At 39.9% G+C, this 20193-nt stretch overlaps 1 protein-coding gene across 14 annotated transcripts in view; it reads left to right on the forward strand.

Annotated features, from left to right (window-relative positions):
* ZNF521 (zinc finger protein 521) overlaps positions 1 to 9360 on the forward strand; it is a 229217-nt gene extending 219857 nt beyond the window's left edge. For all 14 annotated transcript variants that reach the window (XM_014256456.2, XM_088054957.1, XM_088054955.1 and 11 more), the window contains one exon: positions 8533 to 9360. In XM_014256456.2, the coding sequence (XP_014111931.1) occupies positions 8533 to 8562 (30 nt within the window). In that variant the 3' untranslated portion in view covers positions 8563 to 9360. The remainder of the gene's footprint in view (positions 1 to 8532) is intronic.
* The last annotated feature ends 10833 nt before the right edge of the window (positions 9361 to 20193 follow it).

The following is a 20193-nucleotide window of genomic DNA, read 5'->3' on the forward strand; positions in this document are numbered from 1 at the left end:
AGCAACAACTAGCCCATGAACACGTGTCTTGTAAAACACTGACTTAATCCCTGAATATCTTATTAGGCAGTATTGCCTATCAAGGTTTGTTGTCCCCTGTTACTCTTGTACAATAGCTGCAGACAAATCTGTATTTGCTCAACTTTGGGTTCTGCTTGCTGTGTCTGACAGGGTGAAGAGACTTCTGGTTGTGGCCTCTGCAGAGGGTGTGCAAGAATCAATCAGTATACGAGCAATATTCACTTTGTTTTAAACCTTAAAGGCCTGGCTCTGTTCTTGCTTGTTCCTGTCTTGAAACTCCCTTGATTTCAGTGGAGCTTTTCTTAATTTATACCAGGGTAACCATAACCATATTCTAAAGTAATAAGACTTTTGATATATTTCTCAGAAGTGCCTCCTTCTGCCTTTTTTGTTTAAGCTTTTATTCCCTCTTGATGAACAATTTTCTTATTGGGGAAGAATGCTTGTGTATTAATTTCAAACATTTGCAGTATCACAAAGGCCTTGTTTTTCTACAGACTTAGACCTGGATCCTGATTATCATTACAGTCCGTTTGCCATATAAAAGAACAGAGGGGTTTCCCCAGTTTTGAAGAATTGTTGTGAACATGCCCTGACCATTGCCCTCTCTCCCCATCACTTTCTCTTTTATGGGGTAGTGCACACACCTTTCCCGGGCAGCCAGGCACCCCTGGCCTGAAATGGAAGACATTGTTGCAAGTTTCACTGTGTTTCTATGAGCAGCAGACAGGGTGAGGCAGGCTTATGGGAGGCGATTGCCTGGCACCACAGGTTAAAACAGCCTTCAAGCTACTCTGATTTATGTCAGAGGCTTAGCTGGGAGCCCCCTGCCAACGCTCATAATGAGGAAGGTGCAAGGATGGTGAACAGGCATGGTGTTTGTGTCTGTTCTCTTCTAGTGACAATGATGAAAATCTTATTTCCTGTACACAGGAATATATGTCATTCTTTTCCATACAACAAATCTGTGATATATGTACTTGCATATAGTAATGAATCCAAAAGGAATCATTGACATTTTACTAGTGACTTACTGGAAGTCTCTGAAGAAAAATAGGTATCAGGGGGTTTGGTTTGGTTTGGGTTTGGTTTTAATTTTCAGTTTGCATCCCTGAGAACATGCTCTTCAATTTGAGATTTTTTTACTGGTAGTTTTTCTCTGGCCCAGCTGGAAATTCTGAGTGGAAAAACCAGAACACTGAGAGTTTTACAGAAATATGATAAAGAATAAAATCTGATTAGCAGTCATGCTATTTCAGAAACATTAACATAATATCAAATCACATAGCTTAGGTGAATTAATTTATATGAATGACTGCAATTCAGTGTAGACTCTCCTAAATTATCATTGTCAACAGTGGTCAGTCATGTCCTAAGATGACCACTTAATTGGCAAACATGCCTGAGAACAGACCTGATTCTCAAAGGCTGGTAAACATCAACTCACCACACATAAATGGTATTTATGGGAACACAAATTCTCTTGGGATTTGGCCCCCTTCTTGTTGTGGAAATAGTTCTGGTTTAGTTCAGATCAATTTCCTTGGGAATCTGAAGTTTCAGACATTGTATTTTGTTAGGTCTGTGCTGGTGAGCGAGCTTGGCCTGGATGAAACTCCATGCCTACTTTAGTGTATTTATAAATTCATTGTTACTCCTCCTGCTCTGCCAGCTGCACTACAGTACTGAAGATTCTGGTGGCAGGGACACATTGCCTGGACATTTTCTGTTCTCTCCAGAACTCCGAAGTCTACATTGAACCTCCTAATTTTCACCTATGAAAAATTATTAGACATAATCTCTTTTCTAGCTCCCTCATTCAATCAGCATATGTGTGACCACTGAAACATGAATATATATTCATTTGTGTCAGAAACATTGTAATTTGAGGGGTGAAACACATCAAAAACATTTGTTAGTTCTGACACTTCAGATACAGTAATTCAAGTTAATTTCTTGTAGTTAGTGTATTATGAAAGGAAGGGTGGGGTCTGAGAGGGGAAAAAATCACTCATTCATTAATCAGCTTCAACTGAAGTTTCTCTTTTTGTATTTCACATATGTGAAAAAGACAGAAATGTTTACAATCCGAATGTCCATAGGTGCTCTGTTAGTACAATTAAGGGTTATAGAATCATAGAATGGATATGACCCTAACCTTCAATTAATTCATGTGCACTATAGAAGTCATTACCCTTAGTATGGAAACCCAAACCCCACCTATACTATTTTTTCACCTATACAGCAACCGAGCCTTAGAAACCCACATAACTAAATATTCTTAATTGCTTGCAGCAGCAGTGGAGGCAGTGCCATAATGTGTTGGGGCATTGAAAGTAAGTTTACTGCTTTCAGATGCTTTGAAATGGCCCAGATATTCTACTGAAACCAGCTCCTCACTATGCAGATTTGGTTTCATGTCTGATTTGGGGTTGGCTGTGCCTTTTCCTCTCCTGGGATGAACATCAGGAAAAAAATACTAACCCTGAGGTCTGTGAAGCTGTGAAATAGTCTCCCAGGAGGAGCATTGGAAGCTCTAATTAAAATTGGACTGGGCAAAACACTTGAAATTACACTGTAGGCAATAATCCAACACTGGCAAGATGGGTGGAGAAAACGCCCTAATGGGTCTTTTCTGTCTTTCAATTCTATGAATTCTTGTTCTACTCCTTTATTATACTATTTCACCTTTTTGTTTAACGGTGACATAGTGTCATCTAGAAAGTATTACAAGACACTATTGTGAGCTGAGTGAGATGATGTTAAATGTCAAAAGAAAATGCAACAGTTTTTCTGCAGGTTCACAGTGATTCTATGGAGATAGGAAAAGAAAAACTGACTGTAAGCAAGGGACACAAGTGCAGTGGTTTTGATCTGTAAGACAGTGGCAAATGCATTGTATGCCTGCAATATGCATCTTTATCATTTTGACATTGCATTTCATATTCGCTTCTTATGAAGAACAGCCACATTCCACCAAATCTAACACAGGTGTGGGAAAGTCATTTACTGTAACTGTGCAGATCACTCAGATTGCTGGAGACATCTTCCATCCCAGTGTTTCACATATCCCCAAAGACCTGGACTAAATAATATGTTTTTACATCTTAATTTATAGTTTGCATTTAATCTTAGTATCGTACAAATCTAAGTAATTCATCGATTCAATCCTTGAGTATAATCATATTACAGTGTACCAGGAAAGAATCCTTCAGCAATATAATGGGGCCTTGACAGGAAACTGTGCTGCAATATTGAAGCAGCACAAATCTGAAGAAACTGTGTGGAAAATAACCTTTTGTGCTACCTTTTTTATAGCTTAGTCTGAATAAGTTTCATTTATTTGGTTTTGGTATTACCACTTAATACTCCTCTTCCCTCCTCCCTCGCCTTTCCACATGGTATAATATTCCAGCAGTGTCCCATACAGAGCTTCCTGCATGAGAGGTCATGACAACCAGGATAAGTAATAAAGCATTGGACCAAAATTCTGGAAACCATGTTGAGCCTGTGTTAGTTTTTGCTAGTCTTGCATCTCCACAAGCCTTTCTTTCTTCCCCTTTGGTTCTGGAAAATCCAACATCCTCTTCTTAGCTGCAGACAGTTTGAAAAGTGTGGTTCAGGATAAGAAGTTGGAATAAAAAAGAAGGGAAGGGAAGCAGAAAATCTTGATTAGAAAGTATAATTTAATAGAACGTGTATTGAACCAAATGTATTGATTAATGTGGTAGATATAGTACTTATATTGATTCAAACTAGAGATTTAGTACTAAAAGCTGTAAGCCAAAAAGCTGTTGCAGATTGCTACAAAAGTCAGTTTAATGCTGTCCTTGAGAATGCCTTCACAAAGAAATTCTTCTAATGTTTGAGGAGTAGGTAGAATGTGGTATATGTCAGCTTGATCCCGGAGGGTTTTATTTTGTACTCTAATAGCTGTTACGAGCCTACATTATATCCAAGGAGTAATTTTCCTTAGGGGTGCCCAGCTCGCTTTGTGTCAATATTCTAGCATTTTAAGTCACGTACAGTATATGCTTCTGGGAACAGTGCAGGAGCCAGCCAGACTCATAATGGTCTGCATTCATTAATAAAGGCAGAAGCTTCTGTCCCTCCATTGCCCACTACAGGGATGCCTCCCTGGTCTTCGGGGACCCGTACAGACACATTTAAAGAAAGCTTTATTTTGAGTGGGCAGGAGATGAAATGCAGGACTTGCAGGCATTTCCTAAGTCAGCTATATGCCCGAGCACAGGGGTGACCTTAATGGGTCAAAGAAGAATGCAGGTCAAAAGACTTATTATCCAGCCTGTTGGAAACCAATTGCTTTTGTTAAAAAAAAAAAGTAAATTGTAGCACTTTAAGGTTGATAGTAATGTAGAGTTCTGTTTTACAACCTGGAGCTGGATTGCTGTGCAGTGGGGTGCATTTTTATTTTTTTGAATGCAAAAAAATACAAGATGGTCTGTAATGTACACAGATAAAGGATTCCAGATAAGTGATAACATGTAGGGTACCATAATTACTTAATCAGTGATGATTGATTACTCATGTTTGTGTTCTTGAACTAAGGAAAAAATAACATGCTGCTGTGGTACTGTTACCATCTGTTGAAATAATGCACCTACATTTCATCTTTATACCTCTTCACGTGTATCTTCTTCGCACTGTTTGTCAGGTACAGCCATGTCTTGTTTCATCTGCTCATAAAACACAGAAGTCCCATTTAAACTGAATGCAACCGCAGTTCACATTAAGGATTCTAATGGGCTACAGAGTCTGTGGCTATCTATGGGTATTCTTTTCTTCGTTAATTTTGATGCTGTGGGCGGGAACTTTTTGCTAGTTATTACTTTTCATGTTCCCTCTGAAACACAAAGACATGCACCAAACAACAAGTATTATCACTTCTTTTGTCTCAAGCCTTTATGCAAAGAAACCTTTTTGTATTTGTTTGCCAAGGAGATTCTTCCACACAGTATTGTCCTGAAATTCTTTGCATGTCTTCAAGTCTTTAACACTAACAACAGGGATATCTCAAAGCATTTTCATCCAGAAAAGTGGTGGCACATAATTTTATAGTAGGTCACATAACAGTTGGAATTCTGGATTCAGCTATCCAAAATAATTATTTCTAGGAATAGGGCAAATGCACTTCAAGGGTTTCTTTTGCTTGTGAAATATACTGAATTCAGGTTTTCCCAGGTAATACACCTGCTTTCCAGATAACGCTGAGACATAGGAATTGGGGATGTAGGAGTTTTCCTGGTTTGTGTCAATATGATAACAAATGCAGTGACACACACACACACCCCTCCTGCTTCCGTGTTCCTCCATTTTGTGCATGCAAAGCTTGAATTTGTATTTGCAAACTAGTATCTCCTCATGAGATCCCAGCTCTTGGAAATTGGAACACAGCTGTTGCTGAAGTCCAGGAAAGATTATATTGAGAAAAAATATTTTCCCCTTTCTGTGGCTAAGCAGGAAATTGACATTTTTGCTTTGTAGGGAGACCACCACATAATTAAACAGATGTGCTTATGCACAATCAGACTTGGGGGAGGCAAAGAAGGGGAGCATATGATGCCTCCTGTGCTTCGCTAAATGACTTCTCTTTGGCAAGTGGAGGTGCCAATTGCTCCAAACTCAGGCAAACTAGTTGAAGTTTCTGGAGGTAGCACGTTTCAGGCTTGTCTAGTGTGTCTTTAGCGAAGGGCAGCGCGCTCTCCGAGGCACACGCGGTATCTCAAGTGTAATATTGTGCTCTCCCTGGGTGTGCCGCGCTCCCATGGCCCTGCCACATCCCTGCCGGCGGGAGCTCCAAATTCTGCTTTCCCGCCTGCCTGATCTCCCACTGCCGAGGGGGCTGGAGCTCGCTGCACACGAGGCAAAGAGACTATCAGAGCTGAGATCTGCTGTGTGGATAATAGAGGAGAATTTTTGCCCTAAATTTTTAAACACAACACCCCTCATAAAAACAACAACAGTTCATAACTGGGATTAATGTTTGCAATTTTCAGTCACTTAGACATGGGGTCTCCAATAGATGGCTTTTGGTAGTGTGGAATATAGCTCTCTGTGGGATTACAGAATTTTCCTCCTTTTCTTATCTCTCCCCTCCCATCCTTCGCCTGCTTGTCTTGTCAATGTTTTGTTTCTGAAGCGCTTCCACTTTGTATTTTTTTGTGACTTAGCCAAATAGGTATTTCTCCCTAGTCCCTCACATTTGGGGAGCCTTAATTACTTTGGAAACCGTGTTTTGTTCTGACTGTTTACAACACATCTTGTTGCCTTTTTAAGGCCTAAACTCTTCAAAGCATTTCCTCATGTTCCTATCCTGCACTGTATCATTCTTCTCTGCAACGCTTGTTTGGTTTTTTCCTATTATTTCTTCATTATCTCCAGAGAATCTCATTTTGCGCCAGGGCACAGGAGTCAGGGACACTGAGAGCTGGGGCAAATCAGTCCTTATGCTGTGTTTTATTTTGTCTCCTTCATATTTGGCATTTTTATTTTTAATCAAAAATGTCACTCCAAAGAGAGTTACAGCTGCAATTTTAACACACCTTTTGAATGCTTCATATGCAACTGTTCATCCAGCTTCATACTGATTATGCATTTTTCACTTAGTGAAAAGAAATAAAAAATGGGAATGACTGACATGCTTACTCTCAGTAGACTAGAAACAAAAGACCCCCCCCAAATATCTGTCTGCAATGTAACAATTGGTATATTACTTCACCTGCTCAGAGGCAGAGAAGAAAATCAGAATTCAGGCTGCCACCCCATATTTAACTTGTCCTGTTGTTTCTAGGTACTGCAGGGTCTTCAATAAGCCTGTGGTGTTATGCTGTAAGTGCTGCAATAAATGGACACAACAGGATGACAAAAGGACTGACTGTCAGGCTTAACTCTTAATTTCCTTGCTTTTGTGCTTTAAAGTCAGAGCCCATTACCTGTGACCAGCCAACATTTTTGGCTGCATCTATTGTTACTGCTTTACAGTATTTTGAAATGATTTTATGGGAAGGATGAGGAACTAGATGAAGTCAAATGGTGGAGTGTATTTTTTTAACACTCTTTGGCCTTGGACAGTCTGGAATTCCTGCCATCAGCATTAAATCATTTTGTATTCACATCTGGAAATTGCATCTTTGAGTGTCACTGGGTCATTTTCCTTTAATCTTGAGAATGGCACTACATTAAAAATTCCTCAGTCTTACTGTAAGATCCTTTCCTTGCCAAATGTCCCATGAACTATTATTTGTGTGCGTGCACAGTTTAGGGAGAGTGAAGGAGGATGGGAGAAAGGATTTTTAGGCTGGTCTGCAGTCACGCTGTATTTCACATTTGTTTCACTGAGGCTGTTTCCATGTGTTCTTTCATGGGTGGCTCTGGAGGGTATGGTTCAGTAGATGTTCACTTTGTTGTAAATGATGACTGTCTTGTGGGAACAGGTTCATCCTAGAGTGTGTTAGTCCAAAGAGGTTTAAAGACAGATTAACTTAATAAAGTGGAGTGAAGGGTCTGGATGTGCTGGGAGCAAATCATGGGATGTGACACCCCTGCCCTCTGGGTCACTGGCCCAAATCTGGCCCCAGTTACTAAGGGGAAAATTCATCACTAATCAGTGGCTGCCCTGTTGTCTGAGAAGTAGCATTCACAGACATTTCCTAGTTATCTGTGGATCCAGTGTTCATTGTAGAAAACTTAAGATGTATTGGATTGGTCCCTTGCTCATTGGTAGATGCTTGTGAAGGATCTGAGCCAGTACAGGCAGCACAATAGCACCTTTCTGAAAGTGGTCAACCTGGTTTGAGGGGTGAGGAGGAAAGAGGGTGAAACTGGTGTTTCCTGTTTGATTTAGTGATTGCTTGTACGGGAAAGGAGAATTTAAGACTCCAAAGGCCATGCTGTGTTACTACACATAAGGCACTGCATTCACCTGAGGAAAAACCCTTGTGGGTTTTGGTGACCAGAGGGCAGGCTGTGCCAGAGTCTCCTGTTTTCTCATCGTTCTCTGATCTCTCTAGCAGAGTGGCTCTTACCAGACTGTACTGTCCCATACCATGTGAGGGAAATAGGTTTTACTGCAGGAGCGCTTTTGAAGCAGTGCCACAGTCTAGGAAGCACAGGGCAGTTAGTGTAAGACTTTTATGGCAAATGCACTTCTCATTTTTGCAGTGCATAAATGTGAGCCATGTGTAAGCAGACACCAGGACCACTGACCTGGTCTGCAGTTTCACTGGGGCAGGTCAGCCCACCCCCTACCTGTAGGGAGTGTGTTGCCCTTCTTGTGGCACATGTAAAGGATACTGGTGTGAAACAGCTGGGGAGATCTCCTCTCTTCCATAATGATGCTGTTTCTGGCTAGTTTAAACAAGGAGGGGTCAAAATACTCTTTTTTCCAGCCCATCATTTTACAAGATATGTTGGGAAAATTGTTTTCGTATCCTTCTTTCACACAGAAATGCCTGTCCTGTGACTAAGTTGTTTCTTTTGTTTTTGTTTCAGAATCATACGATGACCCAGCACAGCAGTTAGTGCAAGGCCCGTCTCTTCCAGAGAATTCTTTGTGGCACAAAAAGGGAACACATTTTACTCTTTGCACGAAACTTTCATTGTTAATGTATATTATTCAGAATCATTGTATTGTACCATAAAACTTGTATTATCGAAACTGTTGGATGTTCATGTGTTTGAACTTTTGAGCACCGGATAGACTTCCTGTATATAAAGTGTTGCACATGTATTATGTTGTCTGATACTAAAATGGTCTTATAAAGACAAGTGGACTTGGGCCCTATTCAGGAAAGATACAAATAATAATAATACTGTGTGAGGGGAAAAAAATAGCTTAAGAAAAAATGTCATTTTCAAGGAGGAGGGAGAAGGTAATAGCTATGTTCCATTGCAGCTCTGTTTGGCCTCCCTTTCATTTAAACTTCAGTCTAGAAATCACTTTTGGTATACAAACGAATGAATCTAAGACTATTTTTTATTGCTGAAGATTCTTGCAAAAAAAATGAAGAGACTCTTTCTCACAGAGCAGGAACCCACAGTTGAATAAGGCCCGTATATATATTTGTAAGCCTTGCGATATGACAGATAGCATTACCATATATGCAATAGTTGTTATGTAGTTTGTCAAAGAATTTTTTTTTCCTGGATACCATTTGAAGCTTTGAGTGTTCAAGACTTTCCTTAATGATTTCACACGGCCAAATTCTTGAATCAGTTGAACTAACCTGTATGTTACTGTTATTAATGTTTACTCTGCGGTCTGAACCTGGAGATTACTGGAATTGTTTTCCAAAAGGAAATAAATTCAGTTTACCATTATGTGTGAGTATGCTTTGTGTCTTGTCTTTTTCCTCAGAAAGTAGCATTATTATTATTGCTGCTGTATTACCTAAAGAACCAGCAAGATCTGGAATCCCGTTGTATCAGGATCTGTACACTGCTCAGTAGGAATTGGTTGCTTTTCTCAAAGGTAGGTATTGAAATAAATGTAATAGCAGAAACAAATCTGCTGGCCCACTGCAAAGCAATGTGTGCTTGAGAGTGATAGTCACTGTTTTCTGGGTCTATATGTTTATTTTATTTGTCTGTCTCAACAATTTCATACTTACACACTTGTCACATTGGTCACCAGAGGAGTCACCACGCATCTTCCGTGTATAAGTATTGGTAAATTTAAATGAAATATCACTTAGTGAGCTGGGTCTGGTACTGATGAGAGGGAGCAACCACAGCTCTGGCCAGCAGTGCTGTTAAGCTGACATCCCTCATCCTCTGCTCTGGCATGGGTAGCAGGATTGGAGGTGGTGCACACCACGGGGTGATGCTCACTAGCACCATGCCCTGGGGGAGCTCTCACAACACCTCGAGCTTTGCTCAGGTCTGAACTGGCTCCTGACTGCCTCCAGTTTCAAGGAGAAGAAAAAAGGGGATAAAAACTGTCTTTGCCTACCATTGTCCCCTGCTATTCAAGCTCACCTACAAAAGAGGACCAAAACACATTCTCCAGCTATTCTAGTATCTTACCCTATTGCTGGAATTCTAGTTTTATCCCATGAAAACCAGTGCTGCTGAAATACTGTCTTTAAGCAGCCACACATCACAAGAAGTCCAAATGTCTAGAACTGCTCTCCTAGTGCTGTCAGGGTAGATATAAAAGTGTGATTTCCAGTTTGCTGAATGTAACAAATTGACTCCTTACAGATGGAGGACAGAGAGAAAAGTAGTCAGAAAGTGTCTGGCTACCAGATATTCCAAAAACAAATTTGTCATATTTAAAACTCCAGCTTTGAAAATATTGTGAAGATTTTGCTAAATACAAGGAAGAAATTCCCAGGTTTTGTATGAATATCTCATTTGTGCTGACAAAAGGATAAATGCAGGCACGAATACATAAGGCTTGAAAAATGCCAGTTCTATTTATAAGTCAGAAACCATTCCCATTCTTATTCTCATTAATATATTACTCATCTCAGCCAAATTGAATGTGATGATATGTTCTTTATTTTTGACAGATACCTTAAAGGATATAAGGCATTTCAGCCTTCATGTGTGAAAGTGTGACATATTGGTTAAGACTGAAAATAACATGTTTGTAGTAGAGTTCAAGAAATATAAGAAATATTACACCCTACTGTTTTTGTAAATGCCAGAGTGCCACTGAGTTGAGACAGATGGTAGCAAGGAAAGATGCAATCTTATAATCAAAAGCTAAAATATGTCAAAAATATGTTAGCAAGCAAAACATAGTCTATTACTAGCGTCTCATGTCATGACAGCTTGCAAAACATGCAAAGATGTTGAATTTCTAGATATGTAAATAAAGTAACAGTAAACACAACAACAGCAAATGTGATGAAGACTTCATGCATCAATTGTCCCTTGAGGTCAGTGCAGGGGAATAGAGGGGTCTTGTGGCTATGGGTAGCCCCAGGTGGCTTCTGAGAGCTGGCTGCTGGTATCAAGTGCTGGAATCCTCTTACCTTTTCTAAAGTAACAGGTTTCTCAGTGATACCTAAATAGCTGTTTAAATAGATTATGAAAGACATCTGAACTTCCCAATGAGAACTGAGTATTGCTTGGGGAATTACCACAGCATTTAGAAAAATCAACAGGAGAGGCAGATCATCTTGCCTGTTGGAAGAAGAGACACGGTACTCTGTGTGCATGTGTGCATTTCAGCTGTGGCATGTCTTTCTCTGCCCTGGGTTAGCAAAAGCTAAGAGAAGCAACTCCTCATGCCCTTGGTGTAATGTAAAAGGATAAATCTGTTCAAGGGTTGTGTGGATAGACTGATGGACAAGGTATCCTTTTACCTCTGAGACCAGCTATATTCCCAAGATTTCAAGTGGACATGAGTTTCACTCTAAGTGATTGTTTAATAAAGCAATTAGTCCTTCTGCTTGTTTGGCAGAGCTATGTTTAGGAAATGTCACAGATCTAAAGCAGATACAAATACCGAATTTATACTGCAGAAGTGAAGCGACCTACCCAGACAATATCTGACTGCTGGATTCATGAGGAAATGCACCAATTCTTTATCTGAACAAAAGATAGTCCAGGAATAAGCACGTATTAAGCCTTTATGACATTAAGCTACCCAAACCCAGAATTTCTACCATCATACGTGTTCATAGCCAGTTGCCTGTAAATTAGGCTTTCCAATCCATTTTAGGTGGTTCAGTCTACATGAATGCTATAAGAATTTCTTTGGTTTACTCCAAGCCCAGTCCTCTCACTGCTTTTCCTGATTTCCAAGTCACTTTGCAAACCCCAGAAAAAATGTTTCAAAAGCTCTGCTTAGGACACATTAATAGTTATCCTTCCTTCTTAATAGCAGGGAGAAAGCTGATGTTCTTTCCATGTCTCAGTGACTGGACTTTATTAGTAGTTCTGGCATGACCACTCACTTTGTTTCATTACCACTGTCCTCAACAACAGAAAAAGGGAGACGTCCCTTCCTTACCAACATATGGCATTTTCTATTTATAACAAGATTAACAATTCATTCACACCTTGATTGAATCCCACTTTATTGAGATGTCACAACAGATTCTCACAGCCTGCAAAAGGAAAGACTTACAAATGTTAATATTGTGACAACCAGGACACATAAAAGTAAATGAATTATAATTGGTGACAATTAAAAATAGCTCAGTGTGAAAACAGAATATTGTGCTGCTGTAGCAGCCCTGTCTAGGATGAGGTAATGTGAAGGACTCCACAGAATAAGACTGTCCATGAATTTAGAATTGTTACCATGATTCCTGCTTAATGTGCTCAGTCATACACTGATGCTCAGTTAATGCTCACACGCCCTTTACATCTAAGTGGGCAATGTGCCATTGTCTTTAAAGTATTTGCTTCACTGCTCTATAGCAGCACAAAAATAAACAAGTGTAGGCCTATTCTACCAGAATACCATTTAATACATTCATTTTCCCTCCCTATGTCACTTCCCTTATTGGTATGCAGAAGATTTGTTTAATTATTATTATTGTTGTTGCTGTTGCTATTAGTCGTAGTGAACTGTGAATGCTACAGCAGCAGAGTCCCCCAGGAGCTGGACAGTCCCCGGCCACCAACTCTTGTGTGCAGATCTTCTTCTCTGTGTGGCACACAAAAGCCTGACAAGGTCTCACTCATGTTTCAAGGCTCGTTCTCTTTTCAGAGCTATTTGTTATTGTCTCCACCATCACAAGTTTAAAAAAGGAAAGTTAATTAAATATGGAACAAGACTGAGCAACATCTTTTAAACCATCATGTCATTAGAATTGGATCCCTCTGAGAGCTGCTTAAAAGGGTTTTGAGAACAATGACTGTTCAACCAGATATTTATGGGCATAGTTATGTAAACACACTCTTTATTGTCTATGTATATTTAATATAATTATCAGTTTTGTACTTGGACTCTCAGGAGACCCAACAAATCACAGTGTTGCTTTGAAAATGTCAGCAGAAAAGACAATTATGTTGCAAGCAAATATTCATAAATTATATTAAAAAGTCCTGTGAAAATGTACCCTGTGTTGCAGAACTGCTTTTGCACTAACAGAATCATCACTGCCTTTCTCTGATTTAAACTCTTCTTGCCAGCAGCAAGGAAGTTGCTTGGAAAAAAAACCTTTAACACTATGGTGTGTCATCTGTCTCTGAGTAGGGGACAGTGTAAATTGTAGACAAATTCAGAGGGCTTATTCATTTTATTAGTAACATGCTGGGATAGTTTTAGAGATTTCTAAATAAGGTTTCTTGAAATCATAGGTAAAAACTGTTTGCACAAGAGTGCCTAGGTCACTTACTTTTACTTCTCTTCCGAGGTTATTCCTGACAACTTGCCATGTGTTGCTCATTATGTATTAGGAAAAAAAAATGAGTGCAGAACTGGGACAGTGTTCAGTAAATTAAATATGCCACACATGCTAAACCAATACGTGTGCTGGAGTTTGATAAACACCTAGTAAGTGCCTGCAAATCATCTCTACTGCAAGATATACAATCAGCATATCAACATCTTAATTAGCAGCTAATGACATTTGAATGGGAAGGTTAACGTTAAGCACACAAATGCAGTTTAGTAAAGGGTAAAATGAAATACATTGAGATATTTCATTGTCTATTTATTTTCAAGTGTAAAACAGATGGTTTTTGTAGGAAGCAATCATCTATGTGAGTAATATCCCAATCCTTAGATATGTTTTGGAATAAAAGCTCCAAGAGTAAAATGTCTTTTCTGGTTCATCCAGTCCACGTGTAGGACAAAGAGATGACATAATTCTGCTTTTCTGCAGGAAAAGGCATTTCCTCTATGCCATTATTTTTCTTATGAGCACACAACTAAATTTTAAGCAGGGTCAAGATGTTTTTTAGGCTGGGTGGTGATGCTTCTCTTGTTTATTTTTTTCTAAGCATGAATTTTCCTCTGCAAACTTCTCTGGGATGGTGTAAAGCAAAATACATTTATGGTTGTTTCTGCTGTAGATGTCATACTTGCTTGGGCAGTGATCCTCCTGGATGCCCAAGTCAGAAAAAATGAGAATCACTGAGGTATTGGGAAAGAATCTGCTGCTATAGAAATGGCGCTGTTGAATTTGCCAGCAGCATGGATTCCTGCTGAGCAGCCTACCAAACCATTACTTTTGCATGGACCTCAGGGAGCAATGTAGAGTGCTTGCTTTAAGATTTAAAATGTAAAGTAGTTCCAACATACTTATCAGTCAAGGTCTTATGGCATACAGGCCACAGTGTCAGCTGTGTCCAACAAGTGAACCCTGGAATACTAGCTGTCTCCAACCAAATGATCTCCTCCTTGTTTGTCTGCTGGTTTAATTTTTGTGTCCATCCTAGACTCTTGTTCTCAGGCAACCCTCATCCCTGTCAGTGGGACCTATGTTACGCTTGTTTAGGATAGTGGTCAGAAGTTCAGTAACAAATTACGCCGCTTTGTTTGCCAAGTCTCTTTGGCAAGATTGAATCATGTAGCCTCAAGATACAGCAGCACCTCCACAAGGTGAATTATGTCCTTCTGCTTAAGTAATGGGCAGAGGATAAGTGGAAACAAAGCTGTCTTTGCAGACAATGAGACCAGAGTTCAACAGTAACTGAAAGTCAAAAGGCATATTGGGATTTTTAATTCAGGGTAATGCCCACCTTTCAGAGTATTTAATTTTTATTTTTTTTTTTAGAAAACAATTATTAGATATCTTCTTTTTTCTTGACTGCCATCATTTCCCTCATTACTCCTCATGCTTTAATTGTTTAATGATTGACACAGGATTATTTTGATTTTCTTAATTACATTTACGAACCCATATTTGATTTGGTGACTAGGTCATCATTCCTCATGAATTTAAGATTCATGTTGATTCGTTCATCCTTTGACATACTTCCAAACACCTTTGTTCTTTTGACTTAATTCAATATAATTAGTTTTCTGGCATAAAATGAAAGGCCATGATTTTGATTAGATATTAGCTGCTTGATGGGTTATTTGGAAATGTTTAACCTTATTCACAGCTCTTCTGAATCAATATCTGGCTTATTTTACTTCTGCTTTCCTTCTCATAGTAGTATCTGCCCACAAAACCATCTCCAGAGTCTTTCAGACATTTTCTTCTCACTGAGGACTCTGTCTCCTTCAGAAACTCTTACTTCTCTTGCAACATATGGAGGATCAGATGGAGTTTTAGAGCTCCTCTCGACACTGCCTTGTTATTATGGTATGTGTTGCTTTGGTATTCATAGTCTGTGAAATCAGAAGAATAATGGCTCGCTCACTTTCATATTTGACAGCTTATGTTGTTTGAGGGGAAAGTCTGAATTTACTTTTGACTTACCATCAACTAAAGCAAATCAGTCTTTTACCCTATTTCTTTCTGACATTTAAATCCTAGGAGTCCCTCTTCTCTCAATGATAACATGTTTTCAGAATCTTTCAACACTTTCTTAATTGCTAAAATTTGCAAACAAGAGAAACACCCATACCTAGCTGACTGCCAGCAGTTTCCTTGGTCAGGCTTTTTCAATCTGTTGTCTTCTAGTGTTTTCCTCCTCAGATTTTCAAGGGGAATGGAGAAGATTAGAGGGTTATCCAGAGGTTACATTCAACTGTTTGCTCATTAGATTCCTGGCTCACTTGGTTGTTCAAAGGAGTTCCTGAACATATGAATGATGTTGTTAAATTACACAATTTTTTTTCATACACATGGTTTCTCTGGGCTGATTCCTGTCAGGCAGAGAAAGGCAGGAGCCAATTTGAAAACCTTCAAGGCCTTTGCTGAGGGAGACACTGCTAATTATGATTCTTTTCTGAATTTCCTTTTCTCATTTGCTTGCCTTGAACATAGGGATGGAGCAGAGCTTCGGAAGCCTGACAAATATCAATCAGCCTGCTCAGCAACTGAGCTCCACAATTCTTTGCTTACTTCACTTGTTAGATGCTACTAGATCTTTCTGTAGTATTTGAAGTTACTAAGCAAGAGCTTTTGTTAAAGGTCAAAAATGCTGGTACTAGCCTGTCTGTGGCAACAGACAATTTTTCTTAGAATGAGACACAAGTGTCTTGGGTTTGGTATTGTATTCCTACACTACTTAAGATGGTATGAGTTGGCCTAAAATTTTATCCAAGCAACATATTCTTTCTATGCACTTTGTGGAATTTTTCTCAGTGTAAGTCATGAGCTGGTGGCACACATTTCTTCTGCAGTATGGGTGAAACCCCAGAAGGAAAAATTACATGATTTTGCATTATTATTTTTTTCTGTTGTCCTAATCTTGGGGCCCTGAGCAACCTGATCTAGTGGGTGACATCCCTACCCATGACAGGGTGTTGAAACCAAATGGTCCTTAAGGTCCCTTCCAGCCCAGGGCTTTCTGTGATTCTGATTCTGGTTATTCCTCTTTCATGCTTACTAGCTGAACACTTCTGATGGAGACACGTTGTTTTAAGTTAACCACAAGAAGCTCCTTGGAAACTGGGGAAAAACAATGAGATTTGCTACAAATATGGCAGTGACACCTGGGAAGAGCTCTACTCCGAGGCAGGGCTGGCAGTGCCAGTGGCCAGCAGCAGATGACAGGGAAAAAATGCAAGACTAGGGCAACGGAATAGTGACTTGTCTTTGACGTAGTTTCCTGGCCTTAAGTGGCTGCTGCCCCAGCACTTCTGTAGCCTAAAGTGGGTCTTGAAATGTATAGCTTTGGGAGGCTTTTTTTCTTTATTTGTCTAATTAGCTTTTTGAGCCTGAATAAATGTCCAACACACAAAAATATTGGCACAGGGAGTTTGATTTCTTAACTATCCATTGAATGAAAAAATGCTTCCTTTTCTTTGGTTTGAGTCTGTTTCATTTAATCCCATGACAGAAAATAATCAACCTGCTTCTTACCTTTTTGAATTCTCCCCGTTACTAAGGGCCACTTTACAGACCTTTGCCACAACCTTTTCCTTTCACTGTGTGGTCTTCCTCACTGCTCCTCTGAGCAACACAAACCATTCTTCCTACCAAATCCCCTGTCCCACCTGTGTGACACAGGAGCAAAGTGTGGCAGATCTTGCTTTGCCTCAGAAGGGATGGGATATCCTCAAGGCATGACATGTCACAATCCCATGCAGAGACACTACACAGGTCCCCAAAGCCATACAGCCAGGTTAACACTGCCTCTTGCAAGGGCTAATTAACTCAGGACTAATTAATAGCATCATAGCACACTGACACAGCCATCCAGAGCTTGCTCTCTGGCTGCTTGCTTGGGGATCTCCTCACGGCGTGGGTCTCAGCACAGATACATCCTCAGGACACTGCCTGCATGTAGCCCAGAAACTGGGGGGGTGACACTGCAGACTTGATTATCCACTCATTTACAGTACTTTTAGCTCTGAGCATGTTTTCTGAAGTTATTGAAGTTACAGTGGTATCTTACCTGTGAAATACAGAAGAAAAAATCAGGTACGAAAAGCTTGTGTATGTTTCCATGTGTATACAAATGTATGGATTGAAAAAAACCCAATAATATTAGAGTCTCAAATTCAATAGATCAGAATATTTCTTTGCAACTGACTGTGCACAGGATAGAGATCTCTCACTTACATGCTTATGCACCTAAGTTTCCTCAGTGGGTACGTAAGGGGGACATCAACCATAGTGTGAGCAGTAGCATAACATTTTTCTTTACCCTGGGTGCTCAGCTGGAAGCTCTAGATGCTGGTTGCTGCACACTGTTCACACCTGCCACAACTGGCAGAAATACTAACTTCCCCCAGACCTGTTTTTGGTGCTGCTGCCCACAGGACCTGTGCAGCATACAGTCAGCACAAACAAAAGACATCTACACCCTGGGAGCTGAGAGAAGCAGCCTTAGCTGGGGACACAGGAAGGCATTGTCAACTCCCTTCTGACTCGTGAACCACTGAGTCTTTTTCACTGATGGAACAGACCACATAAAGTGAATTTCAACTCACTGAAAATTCTTTTTTCTGCTTCATTTTGTATATCTCTAGAATCCATCTCTTGGCCCAACCAAACACAGTCTCCCTGCTTGCTCACTGCCTGCTGTTTATTCTTGAGAGCTACAGTCTAGGAGCAGTTTCCATCTTCCAGAACCCCTATGTCTTTCCTAAGTAGCTTTTCTTTCTCCCAGTCATTCCCAGGGTGATTTGAAAGCAATGGCAAAATGTTCTCTTCAAGCTTTAACCAATATTTCTATTTCTTATCCCAAGCATTCCTCTCAGTATGAACACCCTTCTGGCCTTATTTTCATGCCCGAAGAGCAGGCACACATTGAAATAATTTGCCATTATGAGGCAGATATGTTTGCCCCTTGCAGTGGTTTGGGGTGCTGCAGGTGAACTTTGGGAACAACTGACACCTGGGTGCAGCCCAGTGCACCCCCAGGATGCTACATCCTGCACTGAGATGCTATATATTTAAACAATTTGAAGTTAATTAAGAGTATTGGCTTGGAACTAAATCCAGAATCTCACACATCTGTGCTCCCTTCTCAGAAAACAGGCAGTTTAAAGAGCGCCTGAAGCTAAACACATTATTTTTTACCTTGCTAAAAAGTTGGATTTTTTTCTTCTCTTTTAACCTACATTGCGAGAAGCCTACAAACAGCTTTTTAAAATGCGGGGTGATTTCTTAACCGATAATGAAAATTATTATTTCGTATGCAATTTAACTTCATCCTAACATCAGACTGCATAATTTAAAGTGAGTTTTCTTCATATACATAACATCATAACATTGCAAGACTCGGAGTCTCTAGCGTATTTAAATGCCTGTTGGTGAGGGTTTCCTTTAGATCCAAATCTCCAGCGTCCCAAACATGCTACTTGAGCCTCATGATAGCTAAAACTAGTTTCAATGGAATCTTCTCCAGCAGGCAGAAGGTTTTGCTTACCCTGTTTTGAATCAGATATGCTATGATTTTTATGTCTGCTATGAAAATGGCTTTGATCACACCTCTTCATGCCACTTTCACCTAAGCACTTTCAGATGTGGTGAGCCCCAAATGATTTGTTCAAAGGTCTTAAAGAAAGGAGAAAAATTGCAACATCGGATTTTCACGCATTCAATTGTCAGCTCTGATTTGCAATTTACACTTTCCATCATACTCATTATGGACCACTTTATTTTTGCTTACAAAATTACGTGCTTTGTTCCAAAACAATAAAATATATGGAGTTTTTTTCTTAGCTTATAGAGGCACAAGTGATAAAGCACAGCACTGAAATCACATTGGTGAAAGAGCAACATAATAAAAGGTTCAACACAAAAGATGGCACTTCTTCACCCTAAATATGGCTATACTGGGCAACTCCTTATGACAGAGCAGAAGCTAAAAGGCTGCATAGGTTAAAAAAAATATCATTAGGAAAATTCACCCAACAAAATTATCAAATATTAAATATGAGAGTACTGACTTGCTAAGGAGGGCCACCAGCTGGAAAAAGCCATTAGTCACATGTGGAACAGAGAGATGCGTGAATCCTTCAAGCCAAACTACCACTGTTCTCACATCCTCCTGATCCCAGGAAAATGAAAGTATAGTTTCTAGATTTTGAGCTGAAATAGTCAATTGAATTATCAGATGAAATTTAAAATAAAATAAAATATTAAGGATATGGTTGCCCATATGAAAGCAGGACAGCAGCAGCTGCTAAATGAAGGTGTAGGGTTCTGAACAGCAAAATCTAACCCTCCAAAGTGCTTTTAATGTGGAGGAGCAAAGAATGACACCCCTGCACATCCCTGATGGTGACACAGATATGGTAAGCAAGCAAGAAGCTGATAATGGTGAACTTGAAGGTGAGCAGGAGAAGTAGATGTGACTGAATTAACTGAGCTGTAAGCTCCATAAAAATAAACCAAAACAAACATATCACAGTGCAAACATCAACAGGGAAGACTTAATTCAGGCTTCCCTATTTCTTCAAGTGGAAAAAAGCACTGCTGTAAGCCTGAATTTTGTCAGCACCCACACAATGGAGCTAAAGGAAATAACTTTTGCTAGAGGCAGGAGGGAATTGGATGTGTTGGGAGACTGGAGGTGAAGAAGATGTGCAAAATGCCCCTTTTCTGACCCATCTGTGCCACGTGTCACACTAAAATTCCTCTCCCACCATGTCACACTAAGGGCACCTGCATTGCAGTG

This window comes from Pseudopodoces humilis, chromosome 1 (assembly GCF_049639895.1).
Source record: "Pseudopodoces humilis isolate 2021_Gansu_Grassland_sample_001 chromosome 1, ASM4963989v1, whole genome shotgun sequence".
In the NCBI taxonomy this organism is placed as follows: domain Eukaryota; kingdom Metazoa; phylum Chordata; class Aves; order Passeriformes; family Paridae; genus Pseudopodoces; species Pseudopodoces humilis.